Consider the following 15338-nt stretch of genomic DNA (forward strand, 5'->3'; position numbering starts at 1 on the left):
TCAGGATGCATTCATGGTCTCAGACAAAGTTGGATTTTTTAAAACTCATTACAAAAGACGTGCATTTTCCCCACTCGGGTGTTAAAAATATTCAAGCATCGCAAAGGGAGCCACAATAAAGAGGCTGAAGAGCCACATGCGGCTCTGGAGCCGCAGGTTGCTGACCCCTGGTCTATACCCAAAGTTGGGATCTCAATTGGTCCACTTCCATGCTGAAAGGACACACACATAGGGTGCTACCAGGGATTTTGGACCCCATGAGAACCAATCACATTGAAGCACCCCCTTTTTGTCAGTATCAATCCGCTGTAAGGATTCGCTGCTTCTCCACCCCTAGTCGGAATCGAACCAGGCGCGCAGTCTAGCGTTTTTGTCATGGCTGGTGGGGGCAATGTCGTTATTTTTACTTCCTGTGTTAAAGTGTCACCATTTTCTAAGAGAACGAGAAAAATTGTAGAGCGTATGAACATTATGGGGTTATGAATAAGATAGCATTTTCCGTCTGCGGCTTCCGCGCTGGTGTAGCTCAGTGGTTACTTCGTCTAGTATCAATTCTCATTCAGAATTCGCTGCTTCTCAATCCCTACCCGGGATCGAACCACGGGCGCGGTCCAGTGCTTTTTGTTATTTTGTTTTTTTTCTCTTTCATATAAATGAGTGGTTGTATCCATCTTTACCAGTCCGTATATTGTTATCACATGTCCCAGAATGCATTGCGACATAGTCTCCGTGTCGAGTTATGAATAAGACAGCATTTCTTTCACGTGCGTCCCGCGCTGGTGTAGCTCAGTGGTTACTTCGTCTGGTATCAATTCTCATTCAGAATTCGCTGCTACTCAATCCCTACCAGGGATCGAACCACGGGCGCCGTCCAGTGCTTTTTATTATTTTGTTTTTTTCTCTAATATAAATGAGTGCTTGTGTCCGTCTTACCACATGTCCCAGAATGCATTGCAACAATTCGTGTTTGCCTTCAAAGTTTTAAAGGTCAGTCTTCTCAGAGTTATGAATAAAACAGCAATTCTCTCTCCTGTCACCCGCACTGGTGTAGCTCAGTGGTTACTTCGTCTAGTACCAAATCACTGTCAGATTTCGATGCTTCTCCATCCCTACCCGGGATCGAACCACGGGCGCCGTCCAGTGTTTTTGTCATGGTTGGGACCAATGTTGTTATTTTTACTTCCTGGGTTGAAGTGTCACCATTTTCTACGAGAAAGCGAAAACTTAGTAGAGAGTGTCTAGCAATGGACGGCTGTATAGATGGATGCCAGTTATATCGCTATGTCCGTTTTTTATTACTATGTATGGAGTTATGAATAAATTAGCATTAATCCCGCTATGTTGCCGCACTGGTGTAGCTCAGTGGTTACTTCGTCTGGTAACAATTCTGTCAGAATTCGATGCTTCTCCATCCCTTCCCGGGATCGAGCCACGGGCGCCGTCCAGTGTTTTTGTCATGGTTGTGATAAATATCGTTATTTTTACTTCCTGCGATGGAATATATGGAATCAATTAAATAAAAATAGAGAATGTGTTGCAATGGATAGATAGTGATAGTATATTATGTATTACATAACACATGATACATAATCAAATATTATTATCAGTTAGACGTGGACTATACTCAATAATTATTCATTTTGAAAAGGGAAATATTGGTCACATGCCACTTAAGAAGGGAAAAAAAGCGATGTGTGCAACTCAAAGGTGCAATGCGCTCTCTGCTGGTGACTTGCAGTACTACATGACTCTCATTCGGCTGCAATATGAAATCAATTATTCTCACATCCAATGGCAATAAATATATTCAATAAATGAAATAAAAACATTTTTCTCCGTGTCCTGTTTGTAGTTTATTTTCAGACCACGACGACGGAGTTTTGAAGAAGATAGGATTGATCCCACGTTTTTGTCGCACTGGTGTAGCTCAGTGGTTACTTCGTCTAGTAACAATTCTCTATTCAGAATTCGCTGCTTCTCAATCCCTACCCGGGGTCGAACCACGGGCGCCGTCCAGTGCTTTTTTTAGTTTTTTGCTCTTTAATACAAACGAATGTCAATTTATTAGCAGGAAAACAGAGCACACGTTGTCTTTCCGGTAGATGTTAGCCACTGCATTAACAGTGCAGTAACATTTACTGAAGCTCTTATTCTACGCATTTGCATCCAAGTTACTCTATCCAGCATGCTGATTATACTGCCCTCTACAGTCCACATGCTAAACAGCAGCTTCAAACTACACAATACACCGGTCGCTACAATTTGATATTCGGTTTTCGTTCGCTCCATCGCAGTTCACTTTTTACAAACTCCCAGTTTTGGGGATTTTTAAGTATAATTTTAGTGCTTTTGAAAATGTTCTACTGCGTATGAGTGAGGTTAAAAACCTAGCTTGGCCCTTTAAGATAAATTGCATTATGGGAAGTTGAGTGTTGTAGTCTTTCTGCGTCCCGATTGGCTATTGTCCCCTGTTGTGGTCGCCATATTCGGCTAATAAACTCGTTAACAATTAACGACAATTAATAGGCTCCACACGACCTCATTAAGGACAAGAGGCGGACAAAATGGATGGAGGGAATGTTCGATTAAAAGACCAAAGTTTTCCAGAACAAAGTGGAAGGTAAATAGAGTTTTAATCATTTTTCATTTAGTTGAGCTTACCCATATACCGCACCTAAGGTTATATTTTTCAGTAAATGAAGAGCTAGAAATGTCTCAGAAAGTAAAGGAAGTCGGCGACTTGATGACATTTTATTTGCAGCCAAAGCGAAGCATTCAGTTTCCTAAAAAAAGGATTGACACTGATTAGCACCATGACTAGTACAATGGACCCCTGTACAGTCACTGCTCCGTAAATTCAAAAATATTTGGTAAAATATATATATAGAGTACATATATTTGTTTTAATTTATAAATACATGATAATAGAGGTAAAATATAAAGCATACATGTACCACATGTACTAAAAAAAAGTCCACAAGATTATGCTTCACTGATCGTGTTTGTTCGACGGTACTTGAATGCACCATAGTGGCTTGCGTGTCACAGAAGTTTTGTGGTCTATTGAAGTACTATCTTCAACAATCAATCCGACTTCAAAACTTGCAGGACTCAAGTTAATAATATATGATAGTAAATTGTCTGAAATTACAACCGCAAGCAGTATAAATGATGTTGGCGGCGCTTGGTGAAACGCCTTCTCTAGCCTGCTAGCCTGCTAGCTTACATCATCATTCCTTAGTGGCGAGTACCTCTAGGTTTCATACTGGAAATGTGTTTAATGAGCGTCTGAGGCATATTTAGGGCTTGAAGCTGCATTGTGTCACAAGTGAACAATGGCAGTTGTAGAGACCAGAGCTGAATCTAATCACATAATTACATTAGCCACGTATACATGGAGCCAAATATTCCAATTCCATTCGGGTTATTTGCTCAAACGGAAAGAATGTAACCTTTGTATACACCTCATTCCCAAAGAAAAGTGCCAATCCGAATGAAAATATCATGGGATTCCCAGGGGTGGAATATTCCTTTCCCCAATCCGATTGAGGTATCTTGTACCCGCTCAAACGGAAAGTTGTCAGACTGCGTTCTTCTTCCTGGTGTTTTTCTTCTTCTGTTGTTTATTGGCGGTTGGCAAGCAGCTTTGGTGTGCATTAGCGCCATCTGTGGAACACAATCTAAACCCTTCTATACGCCATTCACATGTACACTTTTATTCAAAAAGAAAATGCATATCTATATAAAACATGTGCCGAGCTTAATTATAAAATATTAGCAAGATTGAATGTTATCTTTTCCTGTTTAAATTTATCCCGAATGCTGAGATATGGTGTAACACGCAGCTTGAGATGTTCTTCAATTTAAAAAAATGGAGGCGAGCAATCGGCACTGGACTGCTGCGGAAAGTTTGCTTTTGATTAAAATTAATTTCAAGACTGGACGAAGGAAAAACTGGCAATACGGAGTTATTCCAACAAGTGAAAGAAAATTTCGAGGAAGTCGGTATCACGTGATGTTGGTGTTTACGTTTTACTGGGCATGCCCCATTGACTATTCTGGTTGATTATAGCGGCGCATGTAGACAAGAGATTGGAATATTCCTTTCCATGGATACCATAGCTTTCGGAAAGAGAAAAACTCCTCATGTAAACGTGGCTAATCATTGCAAGTGTTCACCTGAAATGGGAGAAGTCAATGTCAAGCTGGCAGGATGGCAAGTATCCAAAGTAGACATTTTAATGGTCATGTCAATTACTCCCGGTCTTTTGCTATTGGCTGGTGGGCCAGGACAGTCACTCCCACTAAAAGTGAGGATCTACGGTCTATGACGATGTTGCATCAACAAATGTAATGACATCCGATGCTCCAGCAACTCTGACACTAACTTCATACAAACAAAAAAACATTAACGATGTAAGAATCCTTTAATTGTGGTTACCTCCTACGGGGCAGGGACACTTGAAACGAACGCGATAATCCGAGCACGTGCCACCACTCTGGTCCTCGTTTTTACAGATGAATCCTGTAGACGTGTCAGATCTGTTGGGAAACACAATCATAGCCTTTTACTATCAAGTGTATTGATATTAATGGTATAACAATAGCATGACCAGACTTTCGGTTTGGTTGATTGTTTTTTGTTTTGCCCATTTTACTTTATTTGAGTTTAAATGTTTTGTCAGGTAACGTTTGTTCCAGGAAGATCAGTGAGCACTCACACATGAATGACATCGCCCGTCGAAGCCACGCTCAACCCCGATGTAGTTTGGACTTCAATTTCAGATGGCGTGGCGCAGATTTGACCCGGATTTTCTTTGCGCAGGTCAGCAAGTACCTCGTGGTCTGCGGTGAAAGAGGGGTCGTCTCGATCGTACCATGCAGTCCAGCATTCTGCACAAGGCGTGTCAAGGTAATGCCATGATAATGAAATCGGATATATGCAGTATGTTTTTCAGTCTATTTAAAATTGGAATTGATATCAAATGTACAAATTTCTGAAGTGGTTACCTGGCGGGCAAGGACACTTGAAACGGACACGATAGTCTGAGCACATGCGATTGTTCTGGTCACTGTTTTTACAGGCGAATCCTGTCTTGGTGTTGGCTCTGTTGGGAAATAAAAGCAAGCCAATCAGGACCACTGAAGCCCTGTAACCGTTTACTGTCAGTTTAGATATGGATCAGTCCAAAAATCAATTGTATTGATAGCAAGGGTCGTATTGGTAATGTGATGAGGGGGATATTTTTCACTTTGTATATTCATTTAGTTTCACAAATATTCTTTTGGTTGTGTTGAACACGTTGCTGCATCGTTGATATTGCTATATTTGCCGTAATTTCCTATGTATACTTTTTGTTCACGTTTTGAACCCTGCAATTTGTACAGTGATGTAGCTCATTTACAGCAAAAAGTACAGTTGCCTTTTCCGGACTACAGAAAAGGATAGCTCGATGGCTAATTTTCCTGGAGACAAAAGTGACAACAACAGCAACGATGTGGCGAAAGAATAATGACACTGTTCAACTGCGATGCTGAAGAAGACGACTTTAGTGGTTTTAGTTTCCAGGAGGAGGAAGAGGACAGCAATGAATGACTTTTCCGGTTACTGTTAAACTAATCATGTTACATTATTATTGTGCGGAAATATGGGCTAATAACTATAAAAGCAATCTTCACTGGCTAAATGTACTGCAAAAAAGGTCAGTAAGGATAATTCATAATGCCGCCTACAGAGAACATACTAACTCCTTATTTCTAAAATCACAAATACTAAAACTTGCTGATATTGTTCATCTTCAAACAGCTAAAATAATGCATAAGGCTAAAAATAAGCAATTAGCCAAAAATGTCATCCAATACTTCTCTACAAGAGAGGAGAAATATGATCTTAGGGAAGAAGTACATTTGAAACACTTCTATGCTAGGACTACGTTATGCTAGCCATAGCATTTCAGTATGTGGAATCAAACTATGGAATGGATTGAGTAAGGAAATCAAACAATGCACAACGATGAGCCAATTCAAGAAACAATACAAGCAGTTGATGTTTGCTAAATACAAGGATGAAGAGTCTTGAACCAGTCATGATGTGCTATATATATCACTATATTGACACTTACTATGGTACCCATTATGGCATTGGATGCTCATATCACAGAGTACTTTGGTACGGGACAAAAAATATAAATTAAAAAAAATTAAATAAAATGTTATTTTATTTTTTTATTTTACTTTTTAATTTAATTTAATTTAATTTGAAAAAAATCTTAAACTATATTAGGAAAGCAGGAATTGAACAAATGTAACAGTTACTGATTGTAAAAGTACCAGATGGAGGGGTAGGATTTAATAAGCTTTGCTTCTTCCTACTCCTTTTGGACATGTGGAACTGGGAACTGATTATGGGATGCACTCAATTGGAATCTGATGCATGTTCTAATGAAATTAAACCATTACCATTACATGTAAAAAATGTAATCAAAACATCTTTCTTGAGTAATATATTTCCCATGTTACGACATGGACCCTTGCGGCTTAAAGACGGGTGCACTTCATGTTCAAGTCCGGAAATGTTGGTATATATTGTTACATACAACCAAGAAAGAAATGTACTTACACATGAATCACATCGCCTGTGGAAGCCATGCTCAAGCCAGATGTAGTTTGGACGTCAATTTCATAAAAGTCACTGCAGATTTCACCTTGTCTTTCCCTCCACAGGGAACTAAGAGTCTCATAGTCTCCAGTATAGGACGGGTCGTCGCGATCAAACCATTTAGTATAGCAGTCTGCAGAAGGCATGCCAAGTTCAAGGAGTTCATCAACATCGAAAAAAATGCATTTCATTGTGAGGGGAAGCTTGTTACTGAAGAATGAGAATACTTGGACACGATGTCACTTAGGAATAATTTAGAAGAGATGTCCAAAGTGCAAAATCTCAACACATGACGAAAAAACGACTTCTGCCCTCACCAGGGCAAATAATTGCTATTGTCTCCACTTTGCACTCTAACGATGAAGTAAATGCTTGGAATATAATTGCTTATACGTACCGTATTTTCTGGACTATAAGTCGCACTGGAGTATGTCACACAAGGCCAAAAATGCATAATCAGGTAGAAAAAAACATACATAAGTCGCACTGGAGTATGAGTCGCACAAGGCCAAAAAGGCATAATCAGGTCGAAAAAAACATACATAAGTCGCTCCAGAGTATAAGTCACACAATGCCAAAAATGCATTTTTTGCGGGTAATTTATTTTCCAAACTACTTGACCAAAACAGACATTAGGTCCTCTTGGAAGGCAAATTCTAACAATAAAAGAATAGAGAACAGGCTGAATAGGTGTAAGATATGCTAACACAATGCTTATTCAGCTACATTAAACACAAAAGGTGTCCAGTGTTTATGGAACATAAACACTTTTTTCATTTATAAGTCGCTCTGGAGTATATGTCGCAGGAACAGCCAACCTAAGAAAAAAAGTGCGACTTATAGTCGGGAAAATACGGTATATCCAGTATGTAGTCAACCAAATGTAGCCTGCTTACCCCTGGCTTGCACCTCAGGTCCTAAAAAGAAATAAAAAGATGGATATACATATAAATCAAGGACCATGATGGGAGACAACACAGAGCGCTATAATATAATATCATTCATGTGTAATGTTACATATATTGTTCATGGTAAATGTATTTTTATTTGAAGGTAACCCAACTTATACTACCACAAAAGTACTTAGAGTTGAGTTGTAAGGGTTTCCGTAGCATTTGTAAGGCGAAAAGTCGATATTTATCTTGCTTGTTTTATATGAATTTGTGGAATTTAGCAACAGTTCAATTGTAATCCAACACATATGTCTATGTTAAAAGCGGACATTTTAAAAACTTTATTATCAACTGCAGTACCATTTATCAACTCTTATATAGTTTTGGAGTGTGACCAACCGCGGGGAAGTGGGTGTGCCTGGAGGCGGGCCATGGGTGGAATAAATTAAAACAGTTTTTTGGCGAAATGCACAAAATTCAAATAAATACAGCTGGAATAGGTGCAGATTCTGTAAGATCTAGAAAGCTTTCTGTGGCGGTTATTGTGTGTAGCTGCTCTATAGGAGTCCACAACTCTAAAAATGAGCATAATAGGTCCCCTTTACGGCTTCTGAAGTATTGGCGATCAATGTCGGGAGTAACAGCTTTCAAAAATAGCAGTATTATTTTTCTTAAAGAAATCCGATATAGTAGAACAGTTATTTTAATTAATTTAGTTACTGTATTTCGTTGGGTTACTTTTTTTTATAAAACCTTCAAATAAATACTCTTGATGAAAGTGCCTTATCGTTAGTCCTTTACGTATGTTTGTATACGCTATTAAAAAGCGAGACCTTAAAATCATCTCACCAGTATGCAGGGCGGCAATCAGGACACATGCCTGTGGGATGATTATTATTATATATTATTGGCACAGTGCTGCATCAAATCCGACATACGTTATTGAACTTTATACATTACCCATGCGATCATTGGCGGCGATGCCATGTTTCGATCAAGAGGGGAGACCTAAAGATGAAGTTTTTATCATGTTAACAGTCACAGTGAAGCTGGAGCCTATCCCGGCTGACTTGTGTCTGCCCTGGACCAATCAGTCAGTCAGTCCCACGTTTATTTCGCTTATCAAAATATATGCCAGTCGATGATGAAGGCGTTCTTGGAAGTCAGAACTGCATGAATTAATAATGAAGAACGAGAGTAAGGATATTCTATTTTCAGGTGACGGAGTTCTTACCTTGCCAAACGCAGTTGTTGCTTGTCCTCCGTCAAAACGGTCAAAGTGTGCAGCCTTAAATACTTAAATACCGCGCCGCTTCCCACAGCCATAGATGCCATTGTTGACGAAGTTCTTGGGGGCTGGTTGGAGGGCGTATTAAAGTTTGAAGTTCATTTAATGTTCTATTTAATGTTATTTTTGGATTTACATTTTATGAACAGACAAACAAAGTAATCACCTTGTTTAAAGAAGCAGATGACTGGAAGTCTTTGATCTAATATGAAGCTTTCTGCTCCTCCACAGCAAATGAATAACATGTTGAGGAAAATGTGTACAAAGCCTTGATTGACAGCGCCATCTAAGGCATGCTTGCATATCTGAAGGAGATCCAACCGACAAAAAGCTATCTAATTGTATCTTACGGCATGACAAAAAGTGTCAAGTGGGGATCAAAACCCGCCATACTTGTGTACTTGTATGTGCTGTGTACTTCACATTACACACTAAATGACTTACATATGCACGACTTGACTTTGAATACTATTTACATTTCTTTGATGATCTGAAACATGGCCAACACGGTGGACGGGTGGTTAGCAGGATGGCCACTGGGAAGACCTGCATTCGAATGTCCGCTTGGGGATCATGTGTAGTTTGCATGTTCTTCCCATGCATGGGTTTTTTCTGGGTACTCGGCTTTCCTGCCATATTCCAAAATTGGGGGAGCAACTGGCTCGAACTTCCTATCGTGGTGGGGTGGGAGTGTCCCTCCTGATGGGTTGGGGAGGGTGGTAGTGGATCTAAGTTGGTTCCTGCCTGAGCTGCCCCTCGGGGGTACTGGGGGTGTACTGTATGCAGTACCTCAGTATCTGCCTCTGGGCGGGGGTCCCGGCCTCTGCTGTTATGGCCCTGGTCCATGGTCAGGTTTCTGGCCGGATGGGGGCGGAGGCCGGCCATGTTGGTGGGCACCCCAACATGGGGGGGTTGCAGCTGCAGGCTCCGGTCTACTTTATTGGGGGGGGTCTGCGGTGGGGACTTCCTGGACCGCTCAGTGCTGGGTTTGTTTGCTCGGTGGAAGAGGATGGATGCCCCCCTGACCTGACGGGTTCTTGGGTGGGGTTGCCTTTTGGCGAGGGATGCTCTTGCTATTCACTGCAGATCCCCTGGAGGGTTTGGCACGGGGCTAGGACCAGAAAATGCCCCATAGCAGGTCGTGTCAAGTGAAAGAACAAAACATCCTTGTTTTTTTTCAAACGTTATGCAACATTCAAGCAATAAAAAGAACAAACTCTGGGCCATAAATAGCCCCCAGGTACACACAACAAGGTGTGTCATCTTATTCATGGTCTTGTTCAGGTTGGCAAAGGTTTCCAGCTAATTACAAGATTATGACAATATTAATTTGCCAAGGGCGTTTCTGCTTAAATCAATCTAATAATACAAATGAACCTTAAACAGGAAGTGGCCAAAGTACAATAAAATGCAAGCATGCCAGCGCCACAGATCGTTAGAGCATCAACTTCACTGCCTGCTTCTGTAGGGCTCCACGGGCCAGATAGTCAGTTCCTGCAGGAACAGTAGGAATGTCCTGAGAACCGATTGAAGAACCTTGCCGCTGCATATGGAGCCTAGTTGGAGAACCTTGGCATGTTTTTTTTTCATTTTCATGTACTTTGTCTCATCACAATATTGTCAGGATCCCCTCCCCCCTCCAGACCCATCTTTACCCCCCCCGTTCCCATGACTGCACCCTTTGGTAAGCATCATCCTTGATGCCTTGGAAGCTTTGTGGCGTCATCCTTGACGGCAGCCCTTAAAAGCCCACGGAGAGGTGGAGACTCCACCAGATTGTTATCAACCTTGGAGTGGTAACGCTTGTTCGCTTATGTTCATGTATCATCGAGATTCCTGTTTTTGATCATATTTTGTGCATCTTGGCACTGGGATACATCTTTGGCCTGCTGCCTTGCTCGCTGCCCTGCCGTCCTGGTCAAGCCTGTGTGGATTTTCCCTTCTGATCCTTCAATAAAGGGTCTTCTTTAACCATACAAAGGCGTCTGCAATTTGGAGTTCATCCACAACGCCGACAGAAAAGCCTATCTTTCTATGGTTACACATTTTTTATTCGTTTCTCTTCCTAGAAAACGGCTACATTTAAAGACAGGAAGTGAAGGAACTATCAGTAATATGGAGAAGGGGCGAAGGGGTAGGATTCAATGAACTTTGCTTCTTCCTTCTCTTTGGACATGTTGAATTGTGGAAATGTAATCACGTGATGTTCTTTCATGTAACTTGCATGTCAGAAACCAATAAACATGACCAGTTGTAATCTGCCATCTTTATTTGATTGGGAAATGGGCGTTTACAAAGATGATCAATTACAAAGACAACTTTGACAGAGAAGGGAAGGGAAAAAAAGGAAGGTCAATTTGGACTTTAATCATTTTTCACTAGATTAACTTTACCCATATGCCGTACTTGAATTTACATTTTTAGCAGAAATGAATCAACGTTTCATTTGTCTCTTAGGGTGTTGAGGAGGTCAGGGACTTTGCGTTGTTTCATTTGCATCCAAAGGGTACTTCAACTTGAGGATTGGAAAAGGCGTTGGAGGGGCCATATCTGGAAAAGGATTCACATTGACTCATCAGTTCATGTACGTACACGGGTTGATTATTACGATTATGCTGCACTGATAATGTCATTCCGTGGAAACTTTTTCGGGGGGCCCTTGAATGCACCATAGTTGTCTGCTCTCAGATGCAAAATTTGTTTCGGCAATCAGTTTGGCCTCAAATTGCAGTGAGGTGAACACAAGTTAATATGTGAAAATCCATATTTTTATGACTCTGGGTTTTATCTTGCATGGATTCATGACATCCAACGCCCCAGCGACTCCCACACTGACTCTGTACACAAAACCATCATCATCAACAAATCATTTAAACGTGGTTACCTCGTGGGTAGCAGAAATCGAAAGGACACTTGAATCGAACACGATAATCCGAACACGAGCCACGCTTCTGGGAAGACTTTTTACAGATGAATCCTGTAATCGGGTCGGCTCTGTTGGGAACGTAAGGCAATCACTCCATCAATCAATCAGGACAACATCGTAAAGCTGCAACTTTGAACACTTTAGCTGCAGAAAAGCCAGTCGGGGGGTTGACTCGTCCACAGTTCGATCGTATCAACACTGAACATTACCTTGAATTTATTTTCAATGAAACAGAAGAAGATCTCGTACTTACACATCAATCACATCGCCCGTTGAAGTCATGCTCTTCCCAGATATAGTCTGGACTTCAATATCAGATGGTTTTAGGCAGATTTTATCTGGATATTGTCTGCGCAGGTGAGCAAGAGTCTCATAGTCTCCAGAACCAGTGGGGTTGTCCCGATCAAACCACTGAGTCCAGCAATCTGCAGAAGGCATGTCAAGTTGGAAAAGATGAGCAATAGCAATAGCAGTATGGTTGCCGGATAGCACTGCACAGTTCCAATGGACGTTTGTGGAAATAATGGCCTATTTTTCAGATAATAATAATAAAATCGTATGTTTTGCCCATTTGCGGGGCCACGCAGGACAATGCCAAACCCTGCTTCAGCCCTCGCAAGGGAAAATCATTCAATTCATGAAGTGGTTACCCGTTAAGGAGCAGAACTCATTGGGACACTGGAAACGAACACGGTAGTCCGAACACGAGCCAAACCGCTGGGCTGAGTTTTTGCAGATGAATCCCGTAACGGTGTCGGCTCTGTCGGGAAAACACAACTGTGTCAATCAGACTGAAACCTTTGACTGTCATTGAAATATGGACAGTATAGCAGTGTGTGGTGTTGATGTTTGGAGTATCGATCTGTGGCTGAGCCTCACTGGTGGAGAATGAGACAGTGTTGTACAGTACAACCGGTCGTACTTACAAAGTAATTACGTTGCCTGTTGAAGCCATGCTCGTCCCGTGTGTAGTTTGGACTTCAATATCAGTTGGGTGTGGGCAGATTTGACCGGGATATTCTCTGCGCAGGTCACAAAGAGTCTCATAGTCTCCGGTAACGGTGGGGTTGTCCCGATCAAACCATGGAGTCCAGCAAACTGCAGAAGGTTGATTGACCGATTTGAGTGGCGTATACTAATACAACGAGCAAGTGACTGATGACCTTTACCGGGCGGGAAGCAGAACTCGATGGGACACTGGAAACGGACACGATAATCCGCGCACCGGCCATGCCTCTGGGCAGAATTTTGACAGATGAATCCTCGAGTTGTGTCAGCTCTGTTGGGAAACACAATCCAGCCAATCAGGACATCTTAGTAACACTAGAACCTTTTACAGTTTTGATATGGACCATAGGGCGGATGAGCTTTGGGGGGAAAAAAGCCAAGCTGCCAAATATTTTTTTTTCAATCACACAAATGGCTTGCAGGTCTGCTTCCAGAAAGAATGCTAGTACTTACACAGTAATCACATTGCCGGTTGAAGCCATGCTTATCCCAGACGTGGTTTGGACTTCGATACCTAAGGGTGTTGGGCAGATTTTATCTGGATATTGTCTGCGCAGGTGACCAAGAGTCTCGTAGTCTCCGCTACCAGAGGGGTTGTCACGATCAAACCATTGAGTCCAGCAACCTGCAGAAGGCGTGTCAAGTTGGAAGAGTTGATCAATACCAACAAATAAATACAAATCCTTAAATTAGTTGATTGACCATTTTTGATTCTTTCATAGTGCCTGCTACACCTATCACTGCTGTACCACCGACATTTTACAATGTAAACATCAACTTATGAAGACAACTGAATTGTAATCTCGTAATCCCATTTGCATTTATGTCTGAAATACGGCCATTTTCACGGTTAACAGAAAGTTCAAGTCATTAAGTATTTACCTGGTATGTAGCAGAAATCGAGGGGACACTTGAAACGAACACGATAATCCGAGCACCGACCACGCCTCTGGTCAGCGTTTTGACAAATGAATCCTCTCCTCGTGTCAGCTCTGTTGGGAAACACGATCACATAAGTCGGTAGAACTTTGTACCACTGTAACGTTGGACTGTCGGGTTCGATGTCCCCTTTGGGGGTGGGTGGACCAGTCCAAATATGGATCGTATTGCTGCGATCATTCTTATTCTTATTCGTATCAGAAGCATGATGAGAATTAGTATTTTTTTCTTCAAATATTTTCTTTAAGCTACGTTCACACCGACGCCAAATCGATGGCGAATTAAATCGCCGAGCAAAGCGGCGGCAAAGCGTAACAAAGCTTAATGAAAGCGTAAAGACCGTAATATAGCGTAAGAAAGGCCCCCACCCCCTGGTGCATTCACATTCACCCGGAACAGTCGGACACCCAAGAGCACAACGTCAACATGAATACGTCAGGGTCGCTACAATATGCTCTGGATCAGAGGCGGGATGCAGTCGGGATCTCGAAATTTTCCATTGCGTAACAGAGCTTAAACATATCTGAGGAGATCGTGAGATTTTTTGAAAAATGACGCCAAATTCGTCGCCGATTCAAAGCGCGACATTCGGCGTCGGTGTGAACGTAGCTTTAATATTTTTGTTCAGTCTGTACAGTACAAATAAATAAATAGATATAACCAGTTTGCCAATAGTACTTCATAGTGGGGTGGGGGTGGGGGGTGTAAAAACATTTCTGTCTTCCAGTGGGGCCATGACAGAAAGTAATGGACAGAAAGAACGTCGAGTACTTACATAACAATCACATCGCCTGTTGACGCCATGCTCAACCCGGATGTAGTTTGAACTTCGATATCGATGGGGTTTTCGCAGATTTTACTGGGATTTTCTTTGCGGAGGTGAGCAAGAGTTTCGTAGTCTCCTTTCCCAGAGGGGTTATCTCGATCAAACCACGGAGTCCAGCAATCTGCAAAAGGCATGTCAAGGTGAAAGAGTTGATCAATACCAGGATCACGAAGAACGGAAAATCGATTGATTGAGGCATAGATTGAGTCTACCTGTTTTTGAAGAAAAAATATTATATTTGAGTCCCTACTCGATGTCCTTCCCCTCCCACTCAACCTTGAAACGGTCGCCCATGAACAAAATACCTTCACCAATATCGATCTTTATGTTTGTTCCCCCTAGGACCAACTGAATGCGGCCGCCCAACCCACTTTTGGTTGCGACCCACCAGTTGACAACAGGTAAAACTCTTATTTACATTTGAGACCTCATACAGTAGAGAGGGAATAAACAAAATGGAGCCTATTTACCCTTTGGGACTTGTGGCGCGACGTTTCCTGGAAAACAAACAAGAGGATGGATGGTAAACACACAACACGGTAACATCATGGTAAATGCATTTATTATGAGATAACTCAACTTTTACAAAAATGTAACTGCAGGCTTTCCATAGCAGTTATGAAGGATTGTTGATAGGCAAAATTCCCCCCAAAGTGCAGTTTTCCTTTCAGGCTTAAAGTCAATCAAGGTTTATTTAGATCACGTTCAAATATTTCAGTAGTTATTCACGCTAAAGCTCGAATTAGTCAATTGCCGTAAAGGGGCCGCCTTCTATGGTAAGGTACTTTACTTGACATTCA

General features: G+C 41.7%; 1 protein-coding gene across 1 annotated transcript; it reads right to left on the bottom strand.

Moving 5' to 3' along the window:
- Positions 1-2560: 2560 nt before the first annotated feature.
- Positions 2561-8826, bottom strand: LOC144899623 (uncharacterized). Its single transcript, XM_078792568.1, has 9 exons — positions 8786-8826; positions 8512-8559; positions 8401-8431; positions 7555-7575; positions 6620-6791; positions 5011-5108; positions 4722-4893; positions 4442-4542; positions 2561-2783 (listed from the first exon to the last, which is right to left on the bottom strand). Exons 2-9 carry the CDS (start codon positions 8536-8538, stop codon positions 2776-2778), a joined length of 630 nt encoding a protein of 209 aa, XP_078648694.1. The 5' UTR covers positions 8539-8559; positions 8786-8826; the 3' UTR covers positions 2561-2775.
- Between the last annotated feature and the right edge of the window lie 6512 nt (positions 8827-15338).

Source organism: Doryrhamphus excisus, linkage group LG8 (assembly GCF_037039965.1).
Source record: "Doryrhamphus excisus strain RoL-2023G ecotype Guam linkage group LG8, RoL_Dexc_Guam_v1.1, whole genome shotgun sequence".
In the NCBI taxonomy this organism is placed as follows: domain Eukaryota; kingdom Metazoa; phylum Chordata; class Actinopteri; order Syngnathiformes; family Syngnathidae; genus Doryrhamphus; species Doryrhamphus excisus.

What these genes read in the sequence shown, in the direction of transcription:
- LOC144899623 (XM_078792568.1), bottom strand. Translation starts at nt 8,538, where the DNA reads ATGGCATCGCCGCCAATGATCGCATGG. An exon ending in GATTGCCGCCCTGCATACTG is followed by an intron (nt 7,576 to 8,400) that starts GTGAGATGATTT and finishes ATTTCTTTTTAG; the next exon opens with GACCTGAGGTGCAAGCCAGG. An exon ending in ACAGGCGATGTGATTCATGT is followed by an intron (nt 5,109 to 6,619) that starts GTAAGTACATTT and finishes ATTTCCCAACAG; the next exon opens with AGCCAACACCAAGACAGGAT.